General features: G+C 52.0%; 1 protein-coding gene across 3 annotated transcripts; it reads left to right on the forward strand.

Moving 5' to 3' along the window:
* Nucleotides 1-1,161: 1,161 nt before the first annotated feature.
* Nucleotides 1,162-26,466, forward strand: CLTB (clathrin light chain B). Of its 3 annotated transcripts, XM_008990449.5 has the most exons (6): nt 1,162-1,523; nt 7,439-7,485; nt 19,713-19,830; nt 20,028-20,139; nt 22,239-22,292; nt 26,021-26,466. In XM_008990449.5, exons 1-6 carry the CDS (start codon nt 1,337-1,339, stop codon nt 26,190-26,192), a joined length of 690 nt encoding a protein of 229 aa, XP_008988697.1. In that variant the 5' UTR covers nt 1,162-1,336; the 3' UTR covers nt 26,193-26,466. The 3 variants fall into 3 exon arrangements, with proteins under 3 accessions (XP_008988697.1, XP_002744569.1, XP_078220842.1); XM_002744523.7 differs by lacking the exon at nt 22,239-22,292; XM_078364716.1 differs by lacking the exons at nt 1,162-1,523; nt 22,239-22,292 and adding an exon at nt 7,098-7,175.
* Nucleotides 26,467-27,043: the final 577 nt, after the last annotated feature.

The following is a 27,043-nucleotide window of genomic DNA, read 5'->3' on the forward strand; positions in this document are numbered from 1 at the left end:
CAAGTAAACTGCAAGTTCCAGCTGGGCTTGGTGGTTGACACCTGTAATCCCAGTACTTAGGGAGACCAAGGCAGGAAGATCCTTAGAGCCCAGCAGTTCAAGACCAGCCCAGTTAATACAGCGAGGCCATCTCTAAGTAAAAATATTGAAAAGAAAAAAAACAAAAAACTCTGGAAGTTTCTTTCCTTCACCCTACGTCCACTTCCACCCCCAGCTTCGGGCACATCTTTCCTTTCTCTCCTCCAGTCCATATTTCATGGTTGCCCTTTAAGTCCCACATTAGAAATAGCAGACAGCCCAAATCCCATGATGTTTCTTGGCATCGTCTCCGTGTACCCCGTGTTTAAATGTCACAGCACCTCACACACAGTGCTTTGACGGACCATTTGCCATCTGTTGTCTCACTGGATTATAATCTCCCCAAGGCCAAGGCTGGATTTTACAAAACGTTGCTGTCCTGGTGCTTGGCAAAGCGCAGGCAGGGAGGAAGCGTTCAGAGCCTCTTCGCGGAGGGCAGGGGGCAGCGTGGAGAGTGGCAGGCTGCCTGGGTAAACCAGGTCTACCTTTCTCAGGCTGGTTCATACCTAAAGGACATTTAAGGGGCCCAGTTTCTAAGCAGGGGCTCAGCCAGGCCATCCAAACTCTGGTCGTATGAGCTGAAGCCTCCTTAAAGGAGACACACAAAAAAATGCGCAAAGCAACACGGCCTAGTGGAAAAGGACCTGGACTTGCATGAAAAGGTGCGGAGCAGGCTTTCGCAGTCTCAATTCTTCTCCTCTTACGGAGGCAGAGACTCAGAATGAGGTGCTTGACATCCCAGAAACTTTTGCAGAATGAATCAGCAGCCAGGTCTGCGCTCCCGGGGCCAGGGCTGGCCGCCTGTCGCGGCCCTGTGCACGGTACGGCCACTTTGTGCCCTGCGTTTCGCCTCCAGACCTGGCGTGAGCTGTGCATCGCCCAGGTGTCCTGGACAGGCGCAGCTGGGCGCCGCCGCGGAGGGAGGGGAGCGCCGCCCCCGCCGGTCCCGGCCCCGCGCTGCGCCCAGGCCTGCTGCGCCCTCCTGCGGTCACTGCTTGGAGACCTCCCGGCCCTGCGCCCCGCCCCCCTCAGTGACGTCACCGCATTCCGGCCCCGCTCCTCCTGCCGCGGCGCCAGCACCGCAGTGACAGCGAGCCGGGTCCGGTGGCGGAGAGGAAGTGTGGTCCGCGCCAAGCCCGTCCCCGCCGACGCCGGCTCCCCGCGGCTCGGGTGACAGCGTCGCGGCCGCCGGGCGCAGCGCGGGGCAGGCGCGGGCAGAGCCGAGCGCAGCGGAGGCTCCGGCGGAGGCGCGGGGAAAATGGCTGATGACTTTGGCTTCTTCTCGTCGTCGGAGAGCGGGGCCCCGGAGGCGGCGGAGGAGGACCCGGCGGCCGCCTTCCTGGCCCAGCAGGAGAGCGAGATCGCAGGCATAGAGAACGACGAGGGCTTTGGAGCACCTGCAGGCGGCCATGCGGCCCCCCCGCAGACGGGCCCCGCGAGTGGGGGTGAGTCAGCGCGGGGCCTGGAGCGGGGCTTGGGGCGCGCACCCGGGGGACCCCAGCCGGGGCCCAGCGGCACAGGGAAGAGGGCCTGTTCTAGGCCAGCTGGGGCAGGAGCTGGGGGGGACGTGGGGAGAAATCTTCTTAGAGATCTCCACGTAGGACCTCCGAACTGGGATGAGGCCTCGCCTGGGCTGTGGATCCAGCGACTCCCGGGACAGGAATTCGGTCATGACATTTCATCCCTAGGCCAGCTTCCCCGCTGCCGGGCTCTGGAATCCAACCCCGGGTCAGTTTTCGGAGTCCTTCCTGAGCTTCGTAATAGCCTGGCTGTCCCAGGCTCCCAGCTAAGTGTGCAGGTGTGGGCAGAACACAGCCTCCTGGCCCCTCAGCCTTAGCTCTCTCCTGCAGCTGGGAAAAAAAGGGGGACCCTGGGTGCTGTGGGAACTCACTAACCTTCCCCAGGGACCACCTGCCTTTCGGCAGCCAGTGAGCTAAGTGCCTTGATTACATTTAATCACTTCATACTCGTTATTGAACCCATTTCAGAGATGGTAAAACTGAGGCTCAAAGGCATAAGCTATTGAAATAACTAGTAGTGGCAGATCAAGAATTTAAACCTGTTTCTTTTTCTTTTCTTTTCTTTTCTTTTTTTGAGACGGAGTTTCGCTCTTGTTACCCAGGCTGGAGTGCAATGGCGCGATCTCGACTCACGGCAACCTCAGGCTCCTGGGTTCAGGCAATTCTCCTGCCTCAGCCTCCTGAGTAGCTGGGATTACAGGCATGCACCACCATGCCCAGCTAATTTTTTGTATTTTTAGTAGAGACGGGGTTTCGCCATGTTGACCAGGATGGTCTGGATCTCTTGACCTCGTGATCCACACGCCTCGGCCTCCCAAAGTGCTGGGATTACAGGCTTGAGCCACCGTGCCGGGCCTATTTCTTTTATATATATATTTTTTCCTTTTCCTTTTTTGAGATGGAGTCTTGCTATGTGGCCCAGGCTGGTCTTGAACTCCTAGGCTCAAGCAAACCTCCCACCTCTTCCTCCCAAAGTGTTGGGATTACAGATGTGAGACACTGCACCTGGCCGTGAATTTAAACCTGTTTCTGTCAGACTCAAAGCCCTCTCCACCTGACCACACTGCCTTCCAAGTGTCTGGCTCTGAGTTAGACACGGGGGTGTGGGTTGCAACGAAACATTGGTCAGATGCGGTCCAGCCCTGCAGGGTTTTGTGGTTGCTGACTCAATGGTTTTCCAAAGGTGGTCCAGGGCTATTATGATTTCTTGTGTTTGGCTTCAGACCTCAGAGTTCAGGGCCTGGTCCTGGAAGATCATCTTTTCTTTTTCTTTTCTTTTTTTTTTTTTGAGACAGAGTTTCGCTCTTGTTACCCAGGCTGGAGTGCAATGGTGCGAGGAGATCATCTTTTCAATGATGTTCCTGCTCTGGTTCTGGCTAGCAAGAATGATTTTGTAAAATATTTAGTAAAAAAGTAGGTATCACCTTATGCGTGCATCCGAAACAGGCCTTACTGTTAATGTCACTTTGGAGAGGTTTTGTTGTAATAAGTGCTGACTTATATACAAATAGATATATTTTGGTTAATGATGTTTACAAGGCTCTTCAGAGTCATGTTTGTATTCATTCAGCATTTGCTGAGCACCTACTGTATTCCAGGTCACTGGGGATACAGAAATGAGTATGACAGTTCTTGTGGCTGAGAAGTTTGAAGCAACCCTGTATCTCCTTGATATTAGAAATGTAACCAGGCTTTTGTAACATGCAGGAAACTGGTGGCCCAGAGAATTTGAGTATCTTACCTAGAGTCACACAGCCAGGTGTGACAGATCTAGGACTCGATCCCAGGCCTCTCAACTCTGGGCTCCGTACTCTTTCAAATGCTGTGGAGCCTGGGCAACATGGTGAAACCCCATCTCTACAAAACATGCAAAAGTTAGCCATGTGTCGTGCCATGCAGCTGTAGTTATAGTTCCAGCTACTTGGGAGGCTGAGACAGGAGCCTCACTTGAGCCCAGGAGGTGTAGGTAGGTTGTAGTGTGCCGTGATCATGCTACTGTAGTCCAACCTGGGCAACAAAATGAGATCCTGTCTCAAAAAAAAAAAAAAAATGCTGTAGCAGTCACCTTCCTGGGAGGAGATAGGATGTGGGGATGAGAAGCAAGGAGTCTTTTGCCACCTGTCTGAGACAGCAATGGAGGGCTTCTGAAGTGGCAGCTCCCAGCACCTCAGCACAGATCCTGCCCTGCCCCGCCCCAGGGAATTCCTAAGAAATGCCTGCCCCAGTTAATGCACCAGTATTCATTGGTCCATACCTCTGTGAGACCACCCTTTTCCTCAGTCTGGCTCACTGGGGTCTGTTGGGGGAGGGGTACAGGGTGGAGGAGGGGTGCAGGGCAGAGGAGGGATGCCTGGTGGGGAGGTGTTGCTGAGGGGAGCCATTTTCAGAACTCCAGGAGAGAGAAGATGGGATTCAGGCCAAGGGCAGTCAGATGCCTCTGGGAGTTGAGTGGGCTGTGGCCTCTTCCCAGGATGGCGGGGCTCCAGGGGCTTACAGGCTGGATGGGAGGTTCCATCTCCGGCAGGGGTGGGGCACAGATTGGCCTCACACCCGAGGTGTCAGGGAGAGAAACAACGACACACTCGCTTCTTCCAGGGAGCTGTTGGGGACACAGCCTTCTGAGGGTCTCCCAGGCATATACCTGCTGACTCTGCAAAGGTTCAGCTGCCCTCCTCAGTAATGGTTGGGGAGCAGGGAAGTGCTGAGGGATGGCGGCTCAGTGGGTGGCCAGATAGGCTAGAATTGATCTGACCTTCTCAGCCTACGCAGTGCTAAACAGGTAATCCTCCCCTGACCAGGGATGTGTGCCAGGAGCCTAGATGGGGCAGAGAAAAAGACCGTGGCCTGCTGGGAGCTGGGCAAAAGCTGGCTCTTGCAGCAGCCACCAGTCAGTACCTCTGAGGCACCTTCTCTTAGTTGTTGGAGTACTCAGATTAGCAGTCTCTGTGCTGACACTGAGCTCAGGTGCCCCTGGGGAAAGAGGTGTCTGGTGTGGGCCTATGCTGGAGCCACAGGGAGCCCCTCCTCTCTGGCTGGATCCGTGGTCCTGGGTGATCTAGGTGATGGACACCTTGTTTCCATTCATCAGCCTTGGGTAAGTTTCCATTTTCACACTCAGTATTCTGAGCACCAGGCCTGACTCTGTCTTGCCCGTCAGTTCTGGGCAAGCCCATTTCCCCCGCTGGGCTTAGTAAGCTCACAGGAATGTTCTGGACCCTTTCTGCCCTTGTTCCAAAATGGGTCAGGCAGCTGAGGGGAGCAAACACCCAGGGGTTTATCCCCAGGAGGAGTCTCTGCCTCCGTCCTGTTCTGCTGGCCTGCGGCCTGTGAGCATGGACTCTGGGTGATAGATGTGCAGTGGGCGGTCGGAGAGCACTGTGGGAACAGGTACCGGGAACTCTGTGTGGGTGTGGGTGGAATCCCAAGGAGGCTGAACCACATCTCCAAAGGAACGCTCTCGAGGCTGAGGCTGGGGCAGAGAGAAGTCAGGTTAGACCCCAGGCCGCTGCCTGCAGATGGGGGGTCTGAGACTGGGGTTGGTCAGAGCAGAGTGGCGTGGTGCAACTTCTCGAGAAGGCCAAGTGTACAGACTGGCATCACAGAGAATAGACCCCAGTAGCGTGAGGCCCTGCTAGAGGAGACGCCCCAGCAGAAGAAGCCCCTTTGCAGAAGATGCTGCTGCTGAAACCCTACTGGTCTCACTGATTTAGGGACCAGGACACCCATGCCAGAGAAGCCTTATCTAAATGAATGGGGATGACAGCTGACAGAGTTGGTTGGAATCAATCACTGTTTGACTCTGAAAACAAAGGCAGCTATGATTTATGTCACCCAGGGATTATTTCCATGGGATTAAACATCCTTCCCTTCAGTCCCCAGGCCAAACACACTGTCACTACTGCTCAAAGCCCTCTCTGGCTGGTGAAGGGCTAGTTGTCCATCTGCCTAATAACCTCATGTGGCCTCCATGGCTTTCTGCTAGGAGGCACGGCAGTTTCTGAGAGCCTTGCAGATAACAGCAGGCCTCAAAAGAACAATTCAACTTCCACTTAGCTGACAGTCACTGCTCACCCATTCCGTGCTGGAGCCCTGAGGAGCTGAAAAGGACACAGAGCTGGGTAAGGGGGTACACACGGCTCCTGGGAGTCATGAGTAATTGCACAAGAGGGTGGGGGATACTGTATGATATTCTGGGATACCCCAGAAGTGAGACCTTCCATAAGTGCCTAGGGAAGTGGAGGAAGCAGAGGAGGGCTTCCCAGAGGAGGTGACTTATGAGCTGGACCTTGGAAAATAAATGGATCCAAAAAAGCGTTCTTTTTTCTTTTCTTTCTTTTTTTTTTTTTTCTGAGACAGGGTTTCACCATGTTGGCCAGGCTTATCTTGAACTGACCTCAGGTGATCTGCCCGCCTTGGCCTCCAAAGTGCTTGGATTACAGGTGTGAGCCACCACGCCTGGCCCAAAAAATTGTTCTTTAGAGAGGGAAGCAGGAAGAAAGCACGGGGATGAGGGTGGTGTGTTTGGGGAAGGAGGAAACCAGAATTTAGGGTTTGTGGGATGGGCTGATGAGAAGTGAGTCAGGGATGGGCAGGGCCAGATTGTAGAGATCCTTGTGTTCCAGGGTTAGATGTATTCATCTGGCAAATATTTATTGAGTCCCTATTATGTGCCAGGGAATGCACCAGGTGGTGAGCCTCATCATGGATGAAACCAAGTCCACTCCCTCATGGAGGGTCCATTTGAGGGGGGAAGACAGATAATAAACACATACACAAATAAACATAGCAGCCTGAGTGAGTGTGCTTAACACTGCTGGAGGAATAGGAAGGGGTGTCCAAGGGGTGGATTGGGGTATGGTCAGGGAGGCCTTTAATCAGGCAGCATGTAAGCAGAAGCTGAAGTGAGGGAGGGAGCAGCCTTCCAGGCAGAGGGAACAGCACCTGCAAAGTCCCCGAGGCAGGAGCAGGCACTATAGGCCACTGTGGTCCATGGCAAGTAGATTTCTTTGGGGTTTGTTTTCATGACATTTTGAGTCAGAGGAGAGGCACAGGTAAGTGCATGTTTTACAGATTGTCAGTCCTGGCAATTGGTTTGAAAGAGGGATGGGAGAGGTTGGAGTCAAGGGGGCCTGTGAATGGGTGAAAGCCATGCATTCATTGTCTTTCTTTCTTGCATTTATTTACTTGTTTATTCAAACAAAGAGTTACCGAGCACTTGCAAACTCACAGGTACCATGCAGGTGTCTGAGAAAAACACAGAGGAGAAGAGAAAGAGACACAGTTATACCTTCCCAGGTGTTTGCCCCTAGCAGGCAAAGCAGTTGTGCAGGCACAAGGTGGTGAGGGCCTGGCTGGGGCTGAGCTGCAGGAGAGAGTGGAGGCCAACTGTGAATGTCACTGTTGTAGCAGAAGCCCCAGGAATTTGACTAATCAAATGTCAAGGAAAGGGACTGGGAGGAGTCACTGCTGAGGGCAAAATTAATTCCTTCTGGGAGGGGCACAAAGAGAAAAAATATGCCAGGTGCTGTCTGGTGGAACTGCAACTCCTGCTCACGCCGCAGGGACAGGCAGAGACAAGTAGGCCCCTCTCTTCCTTATCCCATATGGCCCCCGCCCTGAGCTTATGGCTGTGAGAGGCTTTGTAAACAGAAATGGGATTGAGCCTAAGTTCAAGTGTGTGTGTGTGTGTGTGTGTGTGTACATACATTATGTCTGTTTGCATGTAGGTCAATATATACATGGGTGTACACAGAGTTTGGCTTGAGGGGCTAATGTAGGATCATTTCCTACTTGCTGTAAGCTAAACAGTGAGTAATGCTATCTCCTCCTTCTCTTTCCAGCTGGTTCTGAGGAAATGGGGACCACAGTCAATGGAGATATGTTTCAGGTAAGCAGGGTTCTGTCTCAGCTGTGGTGAGGATCAATAGCCCTGGTCTCGGTAACTTACAGCCTCATTCTTGTAGGCTTACGGCTCCAAGTTCTCCTGTTCAGTATGTCTGTTGCATTGGTGTGGGAACATAGAGAAGGGTTTTTGACATGTTTTCTTGTCATGTAGAGGGTGGGGAAGAAGAATAAGGGTCACTAGAGATTGAGATTGACAGGGAGTAGCCTCAAGTTGCCCATGGTGATGTCTGGTTTTGGGATGGAGAGGTAAAGTGGCCCACAGTGGCATGGGACGAAGGCAGCATAAGGCCCTGCCTGACCATGCACCACTGCTGGGAGGCTGAACTGAGACCATCTCCACACACAGGAGCACTTCAACTAGACAAGCCCTTTGATCCAGAGATTCTGCTTCTAGAATTTTCCCAAAGGAAATAATTGGACAAGGCCACCCAGATTCTTTGGAGAATTATTTATAATGGCAGACAAATTGTAGACAAGCTAAGTATCCAGCATCAGGGGACTGAATAGATAGATTAGAAAACCATGCTATTGTTAAAAAGGATAATCAAGGCTGGGCACGGTAGCTCACGCCTGTAATCCCAGCACTTTGGGAGGCCGAAGCAGGTGGATCATAGGAGGTTAGGAGTTCAAGACTAGCTTGGCCAACATAGTGAAACCCCATCTCTACTAAAAATACAAAAAATTAGCCGGACATGCTGGCTGGCACCTGTAATTCTAGCTACTCCAGAGGCTAAGGCAGGAGAATCGCTTGAACCCAGGAGGCGGAGGTTGCAGTGAGCCAAGATTGCACCATTGCACTCCAGCCTAGTTGATAAGAGTGAAACTCCATCTCAAAAAAAAAAAAAAAAAAAAAGAGCAATCAGTGCCTCCTGTTTTGACATGAAAAGATCCCCATAATATATTAAGTGGAAAACGCAGCTTGCAGAATGTTATGTACAGTATGGTCCTTTTTTTTTCATATGTCTGCACAATATATCTGACAGGATGTACATCAGCTGTTAGCAATGGTTAGCCCCAAGGGTGGGGTGGGATGGGGATAAGAAAAGGGCATTCACTTTCACTGGGTTGTTTAAAAACTCTTTAAGTGTTTTTATAGTACCAAAAAGGAAGAAAATCCAGCTGGGCACAGTGTTAGGCCTGTGATCCCAGACTTTTGGAAGCTGAAGTGGGAGGATAGCTTGAGTCCAGGAGTTTGAGGCCAAACTGGGCAACATTGTGAGACCCTGTTTCTGCAAAAAGTGAAAAATTAGCTGGGGCAATAGTGTGTGCCTGTAGTCCCAGCTACTCAGCAGTCTGAGATGGGAGGATTGCCTGAGCTGGGGAGGTCAAGGCTGCAGTGAACTATGATTACACTCCTACACTTAGCTTGGGTGACAGTCTTTTTTAAAAAAGGAGGAAAACCCTAGTAATTATATTTCTAGTTAAGACTGCTTCTGTACCCACCTAACTCTCTTCCTCTTGCATACACACAAATCTGTTTGAGTACTTTGAGGGATGGTATAGTCCTCACCCCGGCCCCTCAACCAGATGCCTGGTGGGGCTAAACCTCCCCTCAGAGAGCATTCATTCCCACTTAGACTGGGCCAAAGGCCCTTGATCTCAGGGGCTGCGGCTGTGGGATCTTCTGAGCCCTGCCCTGGAGGGGCTGGCTTCTTAAATCCTCTGGGGGAATAAACAGTACTTATTTTCTTATGTAAGAGGGATGGGCTGGTACCTTATGCAGGGAAACCGGCCAAGTCCTGTTTCTGGAAAATTACTCAACTATCAGCAAGCTGGAAAAGTTGATCTCTAGAACTTCAGCAGCTTCATGTCTAGTTGGGCCCGAGAGAGTCAAAGAATGAGGATTTGCTTCTGTACAGTTTGATAGATTGTTGAGACTTAGGCTACCCAGGCTCTGGGCACATTCAGAATGACTTTGCTTGACCCTATAGTTCTGTGTCCTAAAGTGGACCTGGAGCTGAAAATGTGCTTGGAACCACAGAAGTACCTAGAACGTGGCGGGATGCTGTGGTTCATGCCTGTATTCCCGGCACTGGGAGGCTGAATGGGTACTTGAGGTCAGGAGTTCGAGACCAGCCTGGCCAAAATGGAGAAATGCTGCCTCTACTAAAAATACAAAAATTGGCCAGGCAGGGTGGTGTGCACCTGTAATCTCAGCTACTTGGGAGGCTGAGGCAGAATAACTGCTTGAACCTGGAGGCAGAGGTTGCAGTGAGCCGAGATCACACCACTGCACTCCAGCCTGGGTGACAGAGCCATACTGTGTCTCAAAAAAAAAAAAAAAAAGGTAAGTACCAGCTGGGCATGGTAGCTCCTGCCTGTAATTCCAGCACTTCAGGAGGCCAAAATGGGTGGATCACCTGAGGTGATCAGGAGTTCGAAACAGCCTAGCCAATATGATGAAACCCCATCTCTTAAAAAAAAAAAGAGAGAGAAAGTACCTAGAATACTCTGAGCAGGATAATGTACCTTTTAAAGATTAGCATTGTGAAGCTCAGAGAGGTGAAATGGTGAAGGCACAGTCACACAGGAAATCAGCTAGTTCTGGTGTGCACCCTGTTTGGCTGACTTGGCCCCCTACCTTCTCCCTCCACACCCCTCAGCCTTGGGTGAGCCCTGGGTGAATCTGAGGAGCCCTGGGCCTCCTTTCCAATCTCAGCGAGAACTCTTGTCTTTACTGTTACTAAGAACCACCGCAGGTGTGTTTATTTGTAAATCATATCACATCAGTGCCATCCTAGAATCCTTACAAGCAGGGCAGGGTCACAGATGAGCTGAATCACTCAGAAGCTTAGTGGCAAAGCCCCAGCTCGCCTCTATCTCCTGACCTCTGACCCAGTGTGCTTTGCATTACTGCTCTGTTGCTGGAACTGGCTGGCCACGGCACCTGGGTGACAGGGGGAAAGCCCCAGCTCTTTAGGATTGAGCCTGGCAGGTCTGGCCTGCACCTGCAGGGGGAGGAGAAACCTTGGCCTATTCACACTCAACATTTTCAAGGATCCTGGACAGAGCTTTTGTGCTTCCTTTCTTAGTCCTTCCTACAGCTTGTGTACTATTAGGGGGTCCAGCTATAAACCTGATTGCCAACACGGCCTAAGGACAAGCCTGCCCACACCTATTCCAGCTCCATCTGGCACAGTCAGGGGCAGGGACAGCAGGCCCCTGCAGGATTCCACCTCCCACCGCTACACAGATTCTCCTTTTCCCCTAATACTCCCATCGTCCTCCTTTGAGCTACTTAGAGGAATCAGCAGCTCAGCTTAGCTTAGATTTAGCTGATCAATCCCAAAGAAGGATGTGGCTCAGCCTCTTGGCCATCCCTGGAGTGGGAGCACACGCTTGGCTGGCATGGGTCCACAGAGGCTCTCATGAGTGGGCCCAGCAGAGAGGTCCTTTGGGAAAGGGATTCTAGGGGCTAGACTGAGATAAGCCTGGCCCTGACTGTTGCCTCCTGCCTTGTGGTCCTGGCCATTCCTGCCTGCTTCTCTCTCCAGAGCTTGGGATGGGTCAGAGCATTGCTGTAGCCACTGGTGAGCTCTTCTGGTTGCCATCCCTCCTGGCCATGACCTGATCTCCCCACCGAGCTGCTCAGGTGATTACAGGAGAGCCCAGTTGTGGCCCATGACATTCCATGTCACTAGCAGGGCTTGGGGTGGGGGCAAGGTCAGGCAAATACGTTCTGAGCAGCCCAGAAATAATGAGTGGCCAACTGCTTCTTGGGGCTTTGCCTGCTGGCAGCACCACTGTGCTCTCCGGGCCGTGATGCACCGAGGCCCAGCAGATATGGGGCAGTGGGCCACAGCAGCTGTGCTGTCCCTCACACACACATACCTTCTCTGGGCTGCAGAGTGTTTCCATAGCATCTCATGTGAGCCTCATTTCCCACCTGGAGTAGGATGTTGTCACTCACTTAACAGTTTTAAAAGCCAAGCTATGGCCGGGTGTGGTGGCTCACACTTATAATCCCAGCAAGGCGGGTGGATCACCTGAGGTCAGGAGTTTGAGACCAGCCTGGCCAACCTAGTGAAACCCTGTCTCAACTTGATCAAGACAGTTGCAGGTGGAAAAAAAAAAAGTACAAAAATTAGCCAGGTGTAGTGGCAGGCACCTGTAGTCCCAGCTACTCGGGAGGCTGAGGCAGGAGAATCGGTTGAACCTAGGAGGCAGAGGTTGCCATGAGCTGAGATCATGCCACTTCATTCCAGCCTGGGCAACAGAGCAAAGCTCCATCTCAAAAAAAAAAAAAAAAGTCAAGCTGCCCAGGGAAGGGACTTCTAAAAGGTCACAAGTCCAGTGAGCAGCAGAAGGGGAATATAAAGCCCAGCCCCCTAGTGGAGTGTCCAGCACTTGTCCCATGCCCTCCACACCCCTGTGTACCCAGCCACTCATTTATTCATTTGGATTATACATTTGGTCATTTATTCATTTGGTCAATGCACATTCTTTATGCGTACACACCGTGCTAGGGCATACATTTATATGGAGGCAAGTCCAATGGGGAGTTTGTCCCCAAAAAGCTCCCTTCTTTTTCTTTTTTCTTTTCTTTCTTTCTTTTTTTTTTTTTGAGAGACAGGGTCTCGCTCTGCAGTTGAGACTGGAGTGCAGTGGTATGATCATGACTCACTGCAGCCTTGACCTCTTGGGCTCAAGTGATCCTCCTGCCTCAGCTTCCTGAGTACATGGGACTAAAGGAAGGCTACCATGCCTGGCTAATGTTTAACTTTTTTATAGAGATATGGTCTTGCTATATTGGCCAGGCTGGTCTTGAACTCCTGTGCTCAAGCGATCCTCCTGCCTCAGCCTCCCAAAGCGCTGGAATTACAGGTGTGAACCACTGCACCTGGTCCCAAACTTGCTTCTGATAGAAGACAGGGACCTGGAAAGAAGCAATGGGAGCCCAGGAAGGTGAGGGCTTGGCTCTGGGGAAGCATTAAGAGCTAACAGATTGAATTCTTCCTCTATGGAGGCACCAACCAAGAGCTTTGCATGCTTGGTCTTACTGAGTCCTCCCAACTCCCTTTGGTGTTGGTTGCCATTATTCTTGTTTTATACAGGAGGTTTGACAGCTCGCTCGAGTTGTGTAGCTAGTAAGAGGTAAAACTTGAATCCAGGATGAAGTGCCAGAGCCTACACTAAAGTCAAGGAACGCAACTGCGAGGGAGTGTTGGCAGGGAGTTCCGAGGCTGCCCGGGGGGATGTGGGTGGTCTTGGCCAAGGGAACGGCACGTGCAAAGCCACAGAGGGTCAGCCATTCAGTCTGGGGTTCACCTGAGCCTGGGACTTGCTGCACAAAGGGATGTGCCAGGAGAGCCAGGAGAGAGGCCAAAGGTTTCTGGTGAGGCCTGCACAGCCCCCACCAGAGCGCATCAGTGGGCCCTACAGCTGGTGGCAAGTGGCAGAGATGTGGGCCCAGTTTGGCCAGGCTTGAAACCTTGGGTCTGGGGCAGGACACCATGGGGGCTGAAAGTTTCCTTAAGGCTGTTTCCACCCCCAGACACAGGCAGCAGCGGAGGTTTAGATGGAGTCAGAAGACCTGGACTTCACTTTCTGCTTTTTCCCAGCTGGCTGGCTGTGGGTAGTCACTTAACTGCTCTGAGCCTGGTTTCTCTTTTGTAAAATGGGAATTAGAGGCCCTGCTCCTCTGCCCCACAGGGCTATGGAGAAAAATGCTCTGCAGCCCTGGACACCTCTCACAAATTCCTGACCCAGCCCCTAGGTGAGCTGAGGGTGGTATGTCAGGGTGAGTCCCAGAGGAAGGCTACACGAGGCATGCAGCAACCGGAGCGGAGGACCCGGTCTCTAGCCTTGGGCGGGAGACAAGCAGGCATACGAATCATGCGTCCCAGAAGTGACTTTGGGCCCTATTAGCTACCATGTGGAGAGTCACACCTAGCAATTCAGTTTGAATCCTGGCTCTGCCACTTCCTGGCTGGGTGGCCTTGGCTCTTTGGAGATCAAGTTTCACTACCTGTAAAATAAAAATAATAAAGCTTGACTGGGCATAGTGGCTCACGCCTGTAATCCCAGCACTTTGGGAGGCTGAGGCAGGTGGATCACTTGAGAGGTTAGGAGTTTGAGACCAGCCCGGCCAACTTGGTGAAACCCTGTCTCTACTAAAAATACAAAAATTTGCCGAGCATGGTAGCGGGTGCCTGTAATCCCAGCTATTTGGGAGTCTGAGGCAGGAGAATCACTTGAGAGGCTTGAGTCTGGGAGACGAAGGTTGCAGTGAGCCAAGATCGTGCCACTGTACTCCAGCCTGGACAATAGACTCTGTTCTCCCGCCCCCCCCCCCCCCCCCCAATTAAACACACACAGAAAAAACAGGCCAGGTGTGGTGGCTAATACCTGTAATCCCAGCACTTTGAGAGGCTGAGGCAGGTAGATCATTTGAGGTCAGGAGTTCGAAACCAGCGTGGCCAACATGGTGAAACGCTGTCTCTACTAAAAATACAAAAATTAACTGGGCATAGTGGTGGGCACCTGTAATCCCACCTACTTGGGAGGCTAAGGCAGGAGAATTACTTGAGTCTGGGAGGCGAGGTTGCAGTGAGCCAAGATCATGTCATTGTACTCCAGCCTGGGTGACAGAGCGAGACTCGGTCTCAGAAAAACAAAGAAACAAAGAAACAAAAAACTTGCCATGTAGGGTTGTGACGATTAAAGAAAGCTGTTTCATTGCAAGTCCTCTGAGCCTTAGTTTAGGGCAGGCTTTATGGAGATGGCAAGCCCTGAAGGATATAGATGAAGAGAGACTCCTGCCCCTCTCCACCCCTCTCCTCCCACATCTGGGGGCATCTGTGTATCCATTTCCCAAAGGCTCCAGGCCCACGTGATTCTTACACGTGCTGGCTCTTGGCTGGAAATGCCCTTCTCCATCTTTCCCCACTCTACTCTGCCTCCAGGCAAGAAGGTGCCTCCCTTGCCCACTCTCTTTACCTGACCTGTGTTATAGCAAGGTTGACGTTTCCTCAGCCATGGTCCTCAATTGTGAGGGATTCCCTGTCCCAACCTTCTGGAAGATGTCTTGCTCGTCCCTGTCCCCAAGCCTGAACATCTATGAATTCATTCAATATTCTTGAAAGGCTTCTGTAGCCAGGCCCTCCAGGTGCTGGGTGCTGTATGGAAACAGACAGCCTCTGCCCGCATGGAGCTTGCTTACGTTTTTGAGGAAGGGAAGGGGGAGGACACACACAGATAATAAACATGTAAACAAGCCGAGGCCTCAATCAGGAGGCAGGGGAAGCTCTAGGAAGATGTAGGCCCTTGATTCTAGGGGAAGAATGTTCCAGACAGAGCCTCTGAGGGGATATAAGATGAGCTTGCATGAAGGCCAGTATAGCAAGAGTGCTTGGTTAGAGGACAGAAATCAGAGGCCCAGGGAGAGACCAGAACACTTAAATTTTGTTCTAGCCATAGTAGGGAGCCTTCAGATATTTTATTTCATTTTAATTGATTAATTAATTTTATTTATTTATTTTTTGAGACAGAGTCTCACTCTGTCACCCAGGCTGCAGTGCAGTGTACGATCTCCACTCACTGCAACCTCCATCTCCTGGGTTCAAGCGATTCTCCTGCCTTAGCCTCCGAAAGTGCTAGGATTACAGGTGCGAGCCACCGCACCCAGCTGCCTTAGAATATTTTAAAGTGTGACATGATAAATCAGATTTAGGCTCTGAACAGGTCATTCAGGCATTTTGTGGAGATGGGGCTGCATGAGAGACCAGCAGTGGTCTGGGCCAGGGCGGTGAGGGCCAGAGGGAGAGTTTTAGAGATTGCTATGACAGGAGCTGCTGATGACTTGTACATGGGATGGGAAAGAAGGAGAAATCAAGGCTGAACATAAGCCTGGGGCCTCAACATCCTCAGTATATTGTTCAGTATCCCTAGGCTTTCATTTTAATATCTGTAACAAAAATCCAAGAAAGCAAAGGAGGCTTTGTAAAATTGCTGTGCCCTGCAAGGTGAGTGAGTGAGTGGTGACTGGAGAAGGCAGCCCCAGTGCCCTTTCTGACAGACTAAAGGCTGAGGTCTCCATGCCACGTGGGTGTCACCCTAAAGACAACTCTCGGGATACAGGATACGGCCCTCTCTTCCCCTCCTCCTCCCCCACAAGGGCATTATGGTGCCTTTTTCTCAGGCGGAGGGTGGGGGAAGTTTCAGGAATGAAAAGTCAAATGACATCCGGGACTCCTGTTAAATGCCCACGTGGGCTGGCTCAGAGAAAGGTTCTAGTACATGTGTGCTCAAGGAGTGGGGATTGAGTAGTGGTCAGATGGATGCATTCATTGTATTTTTATTTTCATTTCCAACTTCTCTGACCTCACAAGTCATTTCAGATAGACTTGTAAGTGCTGGGAAGAAAATAAAATAGGGCACCTGGGGAAACCTGTATACACAGTCACAGTGCAGTTGTCTGCAGACAGGAGGCTCTGCAGGTTTGGGCAGCGGTGCTGGGAGGAGTCCCTGGTAGCCTGGCCTCAGAACAGGGTTGTTCCCAGAAAGGAGCAGCAGTGAGCTTGTGTTCTCCAGATAAGGCCCCCAGAAGGGCCTACTGGGATGTTGGGAGTCTCTGAATTGAAATGCAGTGCTGTGCCCAAAGAGGAATAAGGGTGACGCCCAGCTGCCCTGATGATCCCAGGTGCCAGGCTACACCCCGTCCTGGCCCTGCCCTTCCCTCACTCTCCAGGCGGCTGGAAATGGTAGCTCTGATGTCTCATCTATATGCTCCTCCCCCAGAGAGCCTCCTCTGAATCTTGCATTGCACCTGCTGGCTCCAGGGATCTTTACTCCTTTAGCCGCTGCTTAGGGAGCACCTGCCAGGTGCTGAGGCTCAGTGGGCACAGTATGACAGACACTCCTGTGGGGAGATGTCAAACAACACAGGCAGTCAGTTTTGATAAGTGCTTGAAGGAGGAGGGAGGGGAGACAATTGCAGGCCAGAAGCACCAAGAGACAAAGATGGGGTGACTGCAGGGGGACGCCTGCAGACAGGAATGCAGAGGGTGTGGGTGCCAGAGCGGGTGTGGCTGGACCTAGATCAGAAAGGCTTTGCCAGGCCAGAGGGTGCCACACCCTTGTGGGCTGAGCTTATAGTCCTCAGCGCTCTGGGTCCACAGCTCTGACAAGCAGTGGGGAGACATGAGCAGAGCCCCTGCCTGGGAGTCAGGGACCTGGACACTAGCCGTGCCTCTGCTACTACACTGTGCTATGTCTCTGGGCCTCAGTTTCCTCCCTTGTAAAATGGGAATGAATCATATGATAATAGTAGTCATTGTAGCTACTGTTCACTGAGTTGTCACTCTAGCCAAGCACTCTTCTAAATGTCTCACAAATATTAGAGCACTAAATCACAACAGCTCTTAAAGGCATTCTTATTTTTTTTTTTTTTAAGACAGAGTCTCACTTTCATTGCCCAGGCAGGAGTGCAATGGCATGACCTCAGCTCACTGCAGCCTCCACCTCCAGGGTTCAACTATTCTCCTGCCTCAGCCTCCCAAGTAGCTGGGATTATAGGCACATGCCACCACGCACGGCTAATTTTGTATTTTTAATAGAGATGGGGTTTCACCATGTTGGTCAAGCTGGTCTCGACCTCCTGACCTCATGTGATCCACCTGCCTTGGCCTCCCAAAGTGCTAGGATTACAGACATGAGCCACTGGGGACAGCCTATTCCCATTTTTCTTTCCTTTTTTTAGGAGGGGGCGGGGACAGAGTCTTGCTCTGTGGCCCAGGCTGGAGTGCCGTGGTGCAATCTCAGCTGATTGCAACGTCTGCCTCCCTGGCTCAAGTGATCCTCCCAAGTCCCAGCTTCCTAAGCAGCTACCATGCCTGGCTAATTTTTTGTAGTTTTAGTAGAGATGGGGTTTTGCCACGTTGGCCAGGCTGATCTCGAACTCCTGGCCTCAAGTGATCTGACTGCTTTGGCTTCCCAACGTGCTGGAATTATAGGCATGAGCCACTGTGCCTGGTCTTTTTTCCATAATTAAAAAAATTTTTTTTGAAAATAGAGATGGGGTCTTGCTGTGTTGCCCAGGCTGGTCTTGAACTCCTGGCCTGAAGCGGTCCTCCAGCAAGGGCAGCAGAGACAGCAGGGCAGGTGTGCCAGCTGGGTAGACTGCTGCGTGTTTGTGTTCTAGGAGGCCAGTGGTCCTGCCAACAGCTACATAGCCACTGCCCAGGCTGACAGGCTGACCCAGGAGCCCAAGAGCATCTGCACGTGGCAAGAAGAGCAGAGGAAACTGCTGCAAGAGCTGGGCCCCTTGGCCTCCTGAAGTTGCTGGGATTATAGGCACGAGCTACCATGCCTGGCCCCATTTTTCAAATGAGAAAACAAAAGTCAGGCAAGGTTAAGCAATTTCTCCCAGGTCTTACACACATCTCGTAGTATCAGAACCGAGACAGCCAGGCCACAGAGTCTAGGTTCTTCCCTATGGTGTGCTCCGAGCTGTGATATGCTACACATCTCAAGACTGCTTCTCTACTCAACATCTACTGAGCATCTGCTGTGCAGGCACCATGTTGGACTCTGGGGATGTAGCAGTGAACAGGACAGAGATGATGTTCTGATGGCAGAGACAGACAGATAAACACATTATAAAGTCAGGTCCTCTTAGGCCGGGTGCAGTGGCTCAGGCCTGTAATCCCAGCACTTGCGGGGGGTGGGGGCAGGCAGATCACCTTCGGTCAGGAGTTTGAGACCAGCCTGGCCAACATGGTGAAACCCCATCTCTACTAAAAATACAAAAAATGAGCTGGGTGTCGTGATGGTCCCCTGTAATCCCAGCTACTTGGGAGGCTGAGGCAGGAGAATCACTTGAACCTGGGAGGTGGAGGTTGCAGTGAGCCGAGATTGCGCCATTGCACTCCAGACTGGGCAACAGAGTGAGACTCCATCTCTTTCTTTTTTTTTTCTCTCTTTTTAGTTTTTTTTTTTTTTTAAAGACGGGGTTTCACCATTTTGGTTAGGCTGGTCTTGAACTCCCGACCTCAGGTGATCCGCCCCCCCTTGGCCTCCAAAGTGCTTGGATTACAGGTGTGAGCTACTACGCCCAGCCTAGACTCCGTCTCAAAAAAAAGAAAAAAAAAAGAAAGGACCTAGAAATAGAAATTGTATTTGACCCAGCAATCCCATTACTGGGTATATATCCAAAGGATTATAAATCGTTCTACTATAAGGACACATGCACACGAATGTTCATTGCAGCACTGTTTACATGGCAAAGACCTGGAACCAACCCAAATGCCCATCGATGATAGATTGGATAGGGAAAATGTGGCACATATACACCATGGAATATTATGCAGCCATCAAAAACGATGAGTTCGTGTCCTTTGTAGGGACATGGATGAACCTGGAAACCATCATTCTCAGCAAACTGACACAAGAATAGAAAATCAAACACCACATGTTCTCACTCATGGGTGGGTGTTGAACAATGAGAACACAATGGACACAGGGAGGGGAGCATCATACACTGGGGTCTGTTGGGGGGAATAGGGGAGGGACAACACAGGGTGGAGAGTTGGGGAGAGATAGCATGGGGAGAAATGTCAGATATAGGTGAAGGGGAGGAAGGCAGCAAATCACACTGCCATGTGTGTACCTATGCAACAGTCTTGCATGTTCTTCACATGTACCCCAAAACCTAAAATGCAATTTAAAAAAAAAGAAAAAGAAAAAAATAAAAAAAAAACAAATAAATAATTTAAAAAAAAAAGAAAAGATAAAGTGAGGACTAAGTGTTAGGAGTTAACAGAACCACAATAGAGAGTGATTTTAATGACCGTAGAACAAGGGACTCACTATGCCAAGCAGGGTTCTAAGCTTTTTATAATTTTAACTCCTTTCATCCTTATGTCCTCCCTTTGGGGTGCATACTGTTATTTAGCCCATTTTATGACAAAGAAAGTGGCTAGCACACGGTTTCTTGAGTCTCCTGCTTGGAGGGTATCAAAACCTATGACTGGGCTGAGGGCAATGATCAGGCACAGAGAGGGTGAGTAACTTGCCCGCAGTCACACAGGTGGAGGAGTGTTGCTGGCAGAGGGAACAGCAAAGGCAAAGGGAGGCATAGTCACCGGAGACAGTGGGTATGAGGTTGTTTGAAGCTGAGTTACCCAGACGTGAGCAGGGCCCCAGTAGGGGCAGCAGAGACAGCGGGGTGGGTGTGCCAACTGGGCAGACTGCTGCGTATTTGTGTTCTAGGAGGCCAATGGTCCTGCTGACGGCTACGCAGCCATTGCTCAGGCTGACAGGCTGACCCAGGAGCCTGAGAGCATCCGAAAGTGGCGAGAAGAGCAGAGGAAACGGCTGCAAGAGCTGGGTGAGGGCAGGCCTGAGGTGGGGGTGGGCTGTGTGTGGGGAGGCCTGGGAGTGCATGGAACCCTGCATGCCTTAATGTGGGACTGGGCCTGGGCGACCCTGAGGTGCCTGGCAGGGGCCAGGGGAGGAGCAGCCAGGGTGGCCAGGCCTGTGCATCCCAGCTGGAAAGCAGCCGCTCATTCTCCTGTGGGGTCCCAGATGCTGCATCTAAGGTGACAGAACAGGAGTGGCGGGAGAAGGCCAAGAAGGACCTGGAGGAGTGGAACCAGCGCCAGAGTGAACAAGTAGAGAAGAACAAGATCAACAACCGGTGAGAGGGCTGTGGGGACATGAGGGGGCCAGAGGGACATGAGGGGGCCAGAGGGACATGAGGGGGCTGTGGGGACATGAGGGGGCCATGGGGACTTGAGGGGGTCTTGAGGACATGAGGGAGCCAGCTGTGGGGATGTGAGGGGGCCGTGGGGACATAAGGAGGCTGTGGAGTTGTGAGGGGGCTGTGGGGACATGGGGGGGCAGCTGATGGGATATGAGGGGGCTGTGGGGACATGGGAGGCTGTGGAGATGTGAGGGGGCTGTGGGGAGGTGAGGGGGCAGAGGGGATGTAAGGGTGCCATGGGGACGTGAGGGGGCCGTGGGGACATAGGGGGGCAGCTGATGGGACATGAGAGGGCTGTGGGGACATGGGGGGGCTGTGGAGATGTGAGGGGTCGTGTGGAAGTGAGGGGGAAGAGGGTATGTAAGGGTGCTGTGGGGATATGGGGGGCAGCTGATGGGACGTGAGGGGACTGTGGTATGGGGGACGGTCTGGAGGGGCTGGTTTGGTGATGGGAGCAGGGAAGAAGGGAAACCCCAGGGCTGCTTCCTCATTTGCTCGTGGAGTTCAGGGCCCCCTGGAGCTGCTCCACCATGGAGGCCTCACCTGTTTTCAAGAGGAAGCTGAGTCTGCGAGGCAGCTAAAGGGGCCCAGGGCCCTGGAATGCCAGCAAGTCTGTCCAGGCCTCAGCAGCCAACAGTGAGGTGTGGCCCTCTGTGGCCAGAGTTAGGATCAGAGACAGCACAAGCTGCACTGAGGGTGAAGAAGAGACTTGTGAATGGGATTTTACTGCTGGAGAAATGCCACCCTGAGTGGCTAAAGGATTAAAAAAAAATCACAGGCTGTATAACTACAAAGGCCAGGGGTAGGATGGTGGGCACTGGGGCGCGAGGGGCTCCAGTGAAGTCCATCCACCCTCACTCACTGCGCCCGCTGTCCTTTCCTCCAGCTGCGCTTCACTGTCGGGCCTGCACCCTGGTGTGGAGGGAAAGATGGCCAGCAGCAACTCCAGGCTTCTGCCCTATTCTCTTGGCAGCCCTAGTGAAAATAGCATCTTGTGCCCTAGAGCTCCAGCTCAAGTCCTCGGCCCGACCCTCACTGGCTTGGACCATGCCAGGCCCAGTGACTAGCCAGGGGGCCCTAGTCTGGGTGATAGTCCCATTCCTTGGGTTGTGCATAGGGATCAGTCCCACTCAAACCACAGGGACCGAAGCTGGGGCAACCTGTTCCAGCAGAGGACAGTCAGGGTGCCCTTCCTGGAAGAAGAGGCATGAATGCTGGGCAGGTGAAGACAGCAGATGCCCAGCAGAGAACACCTTTGTGGAAATGGTCTCAGATTGAATACTGCCCAGTGCTCCCTGCCTTTTAGGCTACCCTCTTCAGGGTCCAAGATCTTCCAGGAAGGGAAAGGCCTGCTCTAGGAGACAGCTACCCTTCTGTCCAGAAAACTGCTGCATGCCAGGCTCTGGGGTAGGCATTAAGGAGATGGAGATAAGGAAGACCCAGTCTTATGTCCTCAAAGGGCGCAGAGAGAAAAACACACATGTTCAACTGAGTTCAAATACAGTAGGGCCCTCTGCACGAAGGCCATAGAAGCAAGGAAATGGGTCAGGGAGGGACCTCTGTGTCTGGGGACTTGGGCTTTGGAGGATAACTAGGAGATCATCAGGAAAAAAGGGCAGGGAGTAGGGAGGGCATTCTAGACCTGGGTACGAAAGAAAATATGTGATGTATTGGGCAACAGGGGCCAAGGAGTGGAGGGAGAGAGAAGGCAGGAGGCTGTGGACTCACATTGTAAGGGCCTCTGCTGATGAGTCAGGCAGTGACAGGCAGTGGGGATCCTCTGAATGCGTTTGAGCAGGAGTAACATGATCAGGGATGAATTTTAGAGAAGGCTCTGGGGCCAGGGCCGAGGTCCCCATTCTCTTGTTTGGGGCTGTGGATCATTGCTGAGCCTTCCGGAACTATGCTTCCTAACACCTCTCCCACTGGAGGTACTAATGCTGTCTCTCTCTCTCTCTTTAACCCTCTGCTTGCCTGTCTTCTTGCCCTCTGTCTTTCCCCACCTAACCCCTTCCCTCAACCTTTCCCTCAAGGATCGCTGACAAAGCATTCTACCAGCAGCCGGATGCTGATATCATCGGCTATGTGTACGTGTCTCTTCTGCTTCTCTGTCGGGGGAGCTGGAGAGGGAATGGATGTGGTGGCCACAGTTTCTTGAGTTCCTTGCTTGTGGGATATAAATGGGTATGGCTGGGCTCCAAGCAGTGGTCAGAGCAGGAGGCAAATACCCTGGCAGGTGCAGGCACCAACCATCTCTCTCCCTCCAGCAAACTGGAGGCCGCTTGGCTAAATCAGAGCCCTGCAGGGTAAAGGCAGAGAAAGGAATGCGCTGGCCACTCATTCCCATGTGGGAGGGACAAATGGCAAAGCAGCCCCAACTCCCTCCCTCTGAGATGCCTCTTGTAGGGTGTGTGGGGTGAAGGGTTTTTTTGTTGTTATTAAGACAAGAGTTTCAGCCAGGCACAGTGGCTCACGCCTGTAATCCCAGCACTTTGGGAGGCCAAGGCGGGTGGATCACGAGGTCAAGAATCGAGACTATCCTGGTCAACATGGTGAAACCCCGTCTCTACTAAAAATACAAAAAATTAGCTGGGCATGGTGGCGCGTGCCTGTAATACCAGCTACTCAGGGGGCTGACGCAGGAGAACTGCCTGAACCCAGGAGGCGGAGGTTGCAGTGAGCCGAGATCGCGCCATTGCATTCCAGCCTGGGTAAAAAGAGCAAAACTCTGTCTCAAAAAAAAAAAAAGACAAGAGTTTCACTCTTGTCCCTGACTGCAGTGCAGTGATGCGATCTCGGCTCACTGAAACCTCTGCCTCCTGGGTTCAAGAGATTCTCCTGCCTCAGCCTCCGAGTAGCTGGGGTTATAGGCGTGCGCCACCACGCCCAGGTAATTTTTGTATTTTTAGTGGAGACAGGGTTTCACCATGTTGACCAGGCTGGTCTCCAAGTCCTGGCCTCAGGTGATCCACCTACCTCGGCCTCTCAAAGTGTTGGGATTACAGGCGTGAGCCACTGTGCCTGGCCGAAGGGGCCTTTAATTGAACAAAACAGACACTAAGCATGGGATGCTGGAGGCATATAAAGGACAAGAGCTGCTCCTTCATGTCATCCATCCCTTCCTCCTGCCCCAGTGCACTGACTTTGGCCAGCAGCCCCTGCCCAGGCCCCCTCGCATGTTTCAGGTTTGGGGTCTACTTGGTGTGGTGAGGTTGGCAAACAGGTTTTACCTCATGCCAACCTCAGTTGGTTGGTAGAGACATCCTGGAGGGTGGCGGTGGGAATTTCGGAGCTGAAGAGAAAGTATTTGCCATTCTTCACTCTAGGTGTGCCCTGGCAGCCTGTGATGTGTCGAGGCTAAGCCTCCTCTCACAGGGCACAGAACAAACCAGGGCCTTCGTCCCCTTCCTTCTGCTCTCCTGCATTTAATGCTCCTTGGTACTCACCTTGTGCCAGATTGGTAAGACACACACAGGCCTCCTCCCCACCCACCACGGTGCTTATGGTCTGGAGTGTGTTGTGGTAAGAGCCTTGTAGAAGGGCACAGCGAGCTCTGGAAGCAACTCTGCTGGGGGATTCCAGGCAGACTTCAGAGAAGCAAGACCTTCAACTGACCTTAAAGTGTGAGAAGGAGTTTGCTGGATAAAGAGGGTGGGAAGAGAAGGTGGGAGGAGCAGCTGGGGCCAAGGCATTCAGAGAGAAAAGTCCCAGCTGACTGTAGCAGCAGAAGCTCTAGAAGCTCTACGGAGGCTGGAACAGTGGGAGCTGAGGCTGGGAAGTGGTTGACTTAGGGCTGGCTACAAAGCTCCTGTTGTGCCAAGACTGAGCTCAGACGTGATCCAGAAGGGAGTGGGGAGCCATGGGAGGCTTCCACAGGGGATAGAGATGTCAGCTGGGCATGGGTGCTGTGGAATACCACAGGGGGCTTGATGCTTGAAATGTCCCAGAGAGCACCCAGGAGAGCCCTGAAGAGAGTCCGAGTGTAGACCAGGGCTGCTGCTGCTGCTTTTTTTTTTTTTTTTTTTTTAAGACAGAGTCTCACTCTGTCACCCAGACTAGAATGCAATGGCATGATCTTGATTCACTGCAACCTCCACCTCCTGGGTTCAAGTGATTCTTCTGCCTCAGCCTCCCAAGTAGCTGGAATTACAGGCACCTGCCACCATGCCCGGCTAATTTTTTCCATTTTTAGTGGAAATGGGGTTTCACCATGTTGGCCAGACTGGTCTTGAACTCCTGACTTCAAGTGATCCACCCACCTCAGCCTCCCAAAGTGCTGGGATTACAGGTGTGAGCCACTGCGCCCAGGCTCAAACTTTCATGTGCCTATGAATTACCAGGCAGTCTGGTGAAAACTCTGATTCTGATTCAGCAGTACTGTGGGGAGGCCCAAAGATCTGCATTTCTTTTTTATTTTTATTTTTTTTAATATTTTTCCTCTTTTTTTCTTTGTTTTTTTTTTTTTTCCTCTTTGGGTCCGAATTTCTGACAAGCTCTATGGTCTCACTGATGCCGTTGGATCATGGACACTTTGAGCTGCAGGGACAGAGAGGAGCCTCTGGACCCTGAAGGGACAGCATAGTTCCCCTCATCCCCCCTTGCCACCCAGCTCCGCACAGCACTTTCCTTTTTTCCAGGCCTGCTTGCTACCTCATTGAATTCTCAGGCCAGTAAAATAGGCAAAGCTATGATCCTCATTTTACAAGCTAGGAAATAAGCATGGAGCCAGCATCGCTAGAGAGGGGCCAGGTCACCTGTTCCCAGGGTCAGCTGTTCCGTGGAGAGCTCCTGCCATCGGTCACGTCTGGCATCGGCAGAACTGGTCCTGCTTGAGATGCAGAGGGGGCTTCCAGGAAATTTGAGGGACCCTCACTGGCCAAACAGGATATAGACCCAGCACTCCTCACCTAAGAATACCTTATCGTCTTTCTCTTAGTGAGTCCCACGTTTAGATTTTGTCCACTATACTATATTTACTTCTCTCTCCACTGTCCCTTAGTCAGTGGCTTCTGTAACTGTCCACCTGAACTTCTGATGAAGGACCACCAGATTTCATCCTAACTTGATTCCAGCCAAACTCAGACTCCAGTGGAGCATTCATGCCCCAGGCTGTGGCTCCATAGTGGTAATGGTTGTTCCTGACTACGAAGGGCTCTGTAGTCAAACATGCTTGGGATGTGGTGGATTCCATATCGATCACATACCCACCTTGGAGGGTCATGATGCACACAGCACATTAAAGGCTTTGAAAGTCCCCTCTATAAAGATCCTCTTTAGCTGAGTTTTCCATATGTATTTGACCAGTCTTCCTGGAGAATACTTAAACAGAACATTTGGGCAATGCTGAGCTAGGCGCTTCTGTTAGATGGTTAGTCAATGTCCTACTTCTGCCAAGTTTTTGGAAATGGTGAAAATAGCTAAGGTACGCCAAGGGTCTTTAGGTGTCCAGAACCCCAGGTTGGGAACTCCTGATGGGGAGGTAATGAACAGAGTGCCTAGGCTGGGAAGACCTTTCTGAGGAGGTAAGGCCTGCACCGAGAACTGAATGACAAGAAGCAGCAAGCCAGGAGCAGGTCTGGGGGAAGCATGTCCCAGGAAGAGGTGATAGCAAGTGCCAAGGTCCTGAGGCAGGACCAAGTTAGGCTTCCTCTTACGCCAAGGCTGCTTTCCTCTGAAGTCAGAGGGGCACAGGGCTGGGGAGGAGACTTTTAGATAAAAGTGCCCCAGAGTATGCTAGGCAAAGCAGCCTTGCTCAAGGGAAAGGCTGGGGAAGGGCGGGCAGCTATGAAACTCCCTGTCCTATCTCCACCTGCAGGGCATCCGAGGAGGCTTTCGTGAAGGAATCCAAGGAGGAGACCCCAGGCACAGAGTGGGAGAAGGTGGCCCAGCTATGTGACTTCAACCCCAAGAGCAGCAAGCAGTGCAAAGATGTGTCCCGCCTGCGCTCGGTGCTCATGTCCCTGAAGCAGACGCCACTATCCCGCTAGGTGCCTGCTATAACATGGCCACAGAGCAAGGGCGGGGCCTGGGCAGAGGAGGAGTAGCTGCTTCGGTCGGGGCAGAGACTCCCAGCAGCTGCTCCCCAGAGCCTATTCTGCTCCTCCCATCTCTAGGGGCTGGGAGGGAATGCCTCCCCACACCTCTCATCCCTCACTCCTTCTCAGCCCTATGGTCCACTCCCTCATGCCTCGTCTCAGTCCACTCAGTTGTGACTGTCCCTCCTGATGTATTTTTTTCTTGGCTTAAAGGGTGTGTTGTTAACTCTTTTTACACTTATTTATTATCATTCTCATTTCTCTGGAAGCCACAACTGGTGTCAGGGCTCAGTTTGTGCTTAGAGCTTTCCCAGCCTCATGGCCTTGAGAGAAGGCGAGACTGTTTCCCTGTTTCCCAGCCAAGCGGGAGCCCCCAGCAATCTGTGATCCCCAGGAGGAAAGACAGCCTCTTGCAGAACGCTTTTCTAACCTCAACCCTTAAACAAGTCTGTGAGGTAAATTCTGTTAATCTCATCATATAGCCAAGGACACCAAGGTTTCCAGAGGGGAAGTGGCTTGTAGTGGGAGGGAAAAGGCAAGACTGGAGGTTCCTGATGGGAGCTTCCGCCTGAGCCTGAGTAACAGTCTCGAAGACCCACGAGACCCCCTTCCTCAGGGTTGGCTGGGAACCCTCTGGATGTAGAGGCAGAGGGTCCCAGCATATTTTGCTTCCTCCTTCAGCTGGGCCCATCTGTGGATTTGGGATAAACAACCAATGACCACACCTTCTTCCCCTTCAGCAGAGTTTGCAAACAGGACATTCCTGACCTGCATGGTGTTTAAAAAAATTGCCAGTAAATATT

The sequence above is a fragment of the Callithrix jacchus genome, chromosome 2, assembly GCF_049354715.1.
Source record: "Callithrix jacchus isolate 240 chromosome 2, calJac240_pri, whole genome shotgun sequence".
In the NCBI taxonomy this organism is placed as follows: domain Eukaryota; kingdom Metazoa; phylum Chordata; class Mammalia; order Primates; family Cebidae; genus Callithrix; species Callithrix jacchus.

Excerpts from the sequence above, each read along its gene's own strand:
- CLTB (XM_008990449.5), top strand. The coding sequence starts at position 1,337 with ATGGCTGATGACTTTGGCTTCTTCTCGTCGTCGGAGAGCGGGGCCCCG. Across the intron at positions 1,524-7,438 it reads GACGGGCCCCGCGAGTGGGG|CTGGTTCTGAGGAAATGGGG; the intron begins GTGAGTCAGCGC and ends TTCTCTTTCCAG. Across the intron at positions 19,831-20,027 it reads GAAACGGCTGCAAGAGCTGG|ATGCTGCATCTAAGGTGACA; the intron begins GTGAGGGCAGGC and ends GTGGGGTCCCAG.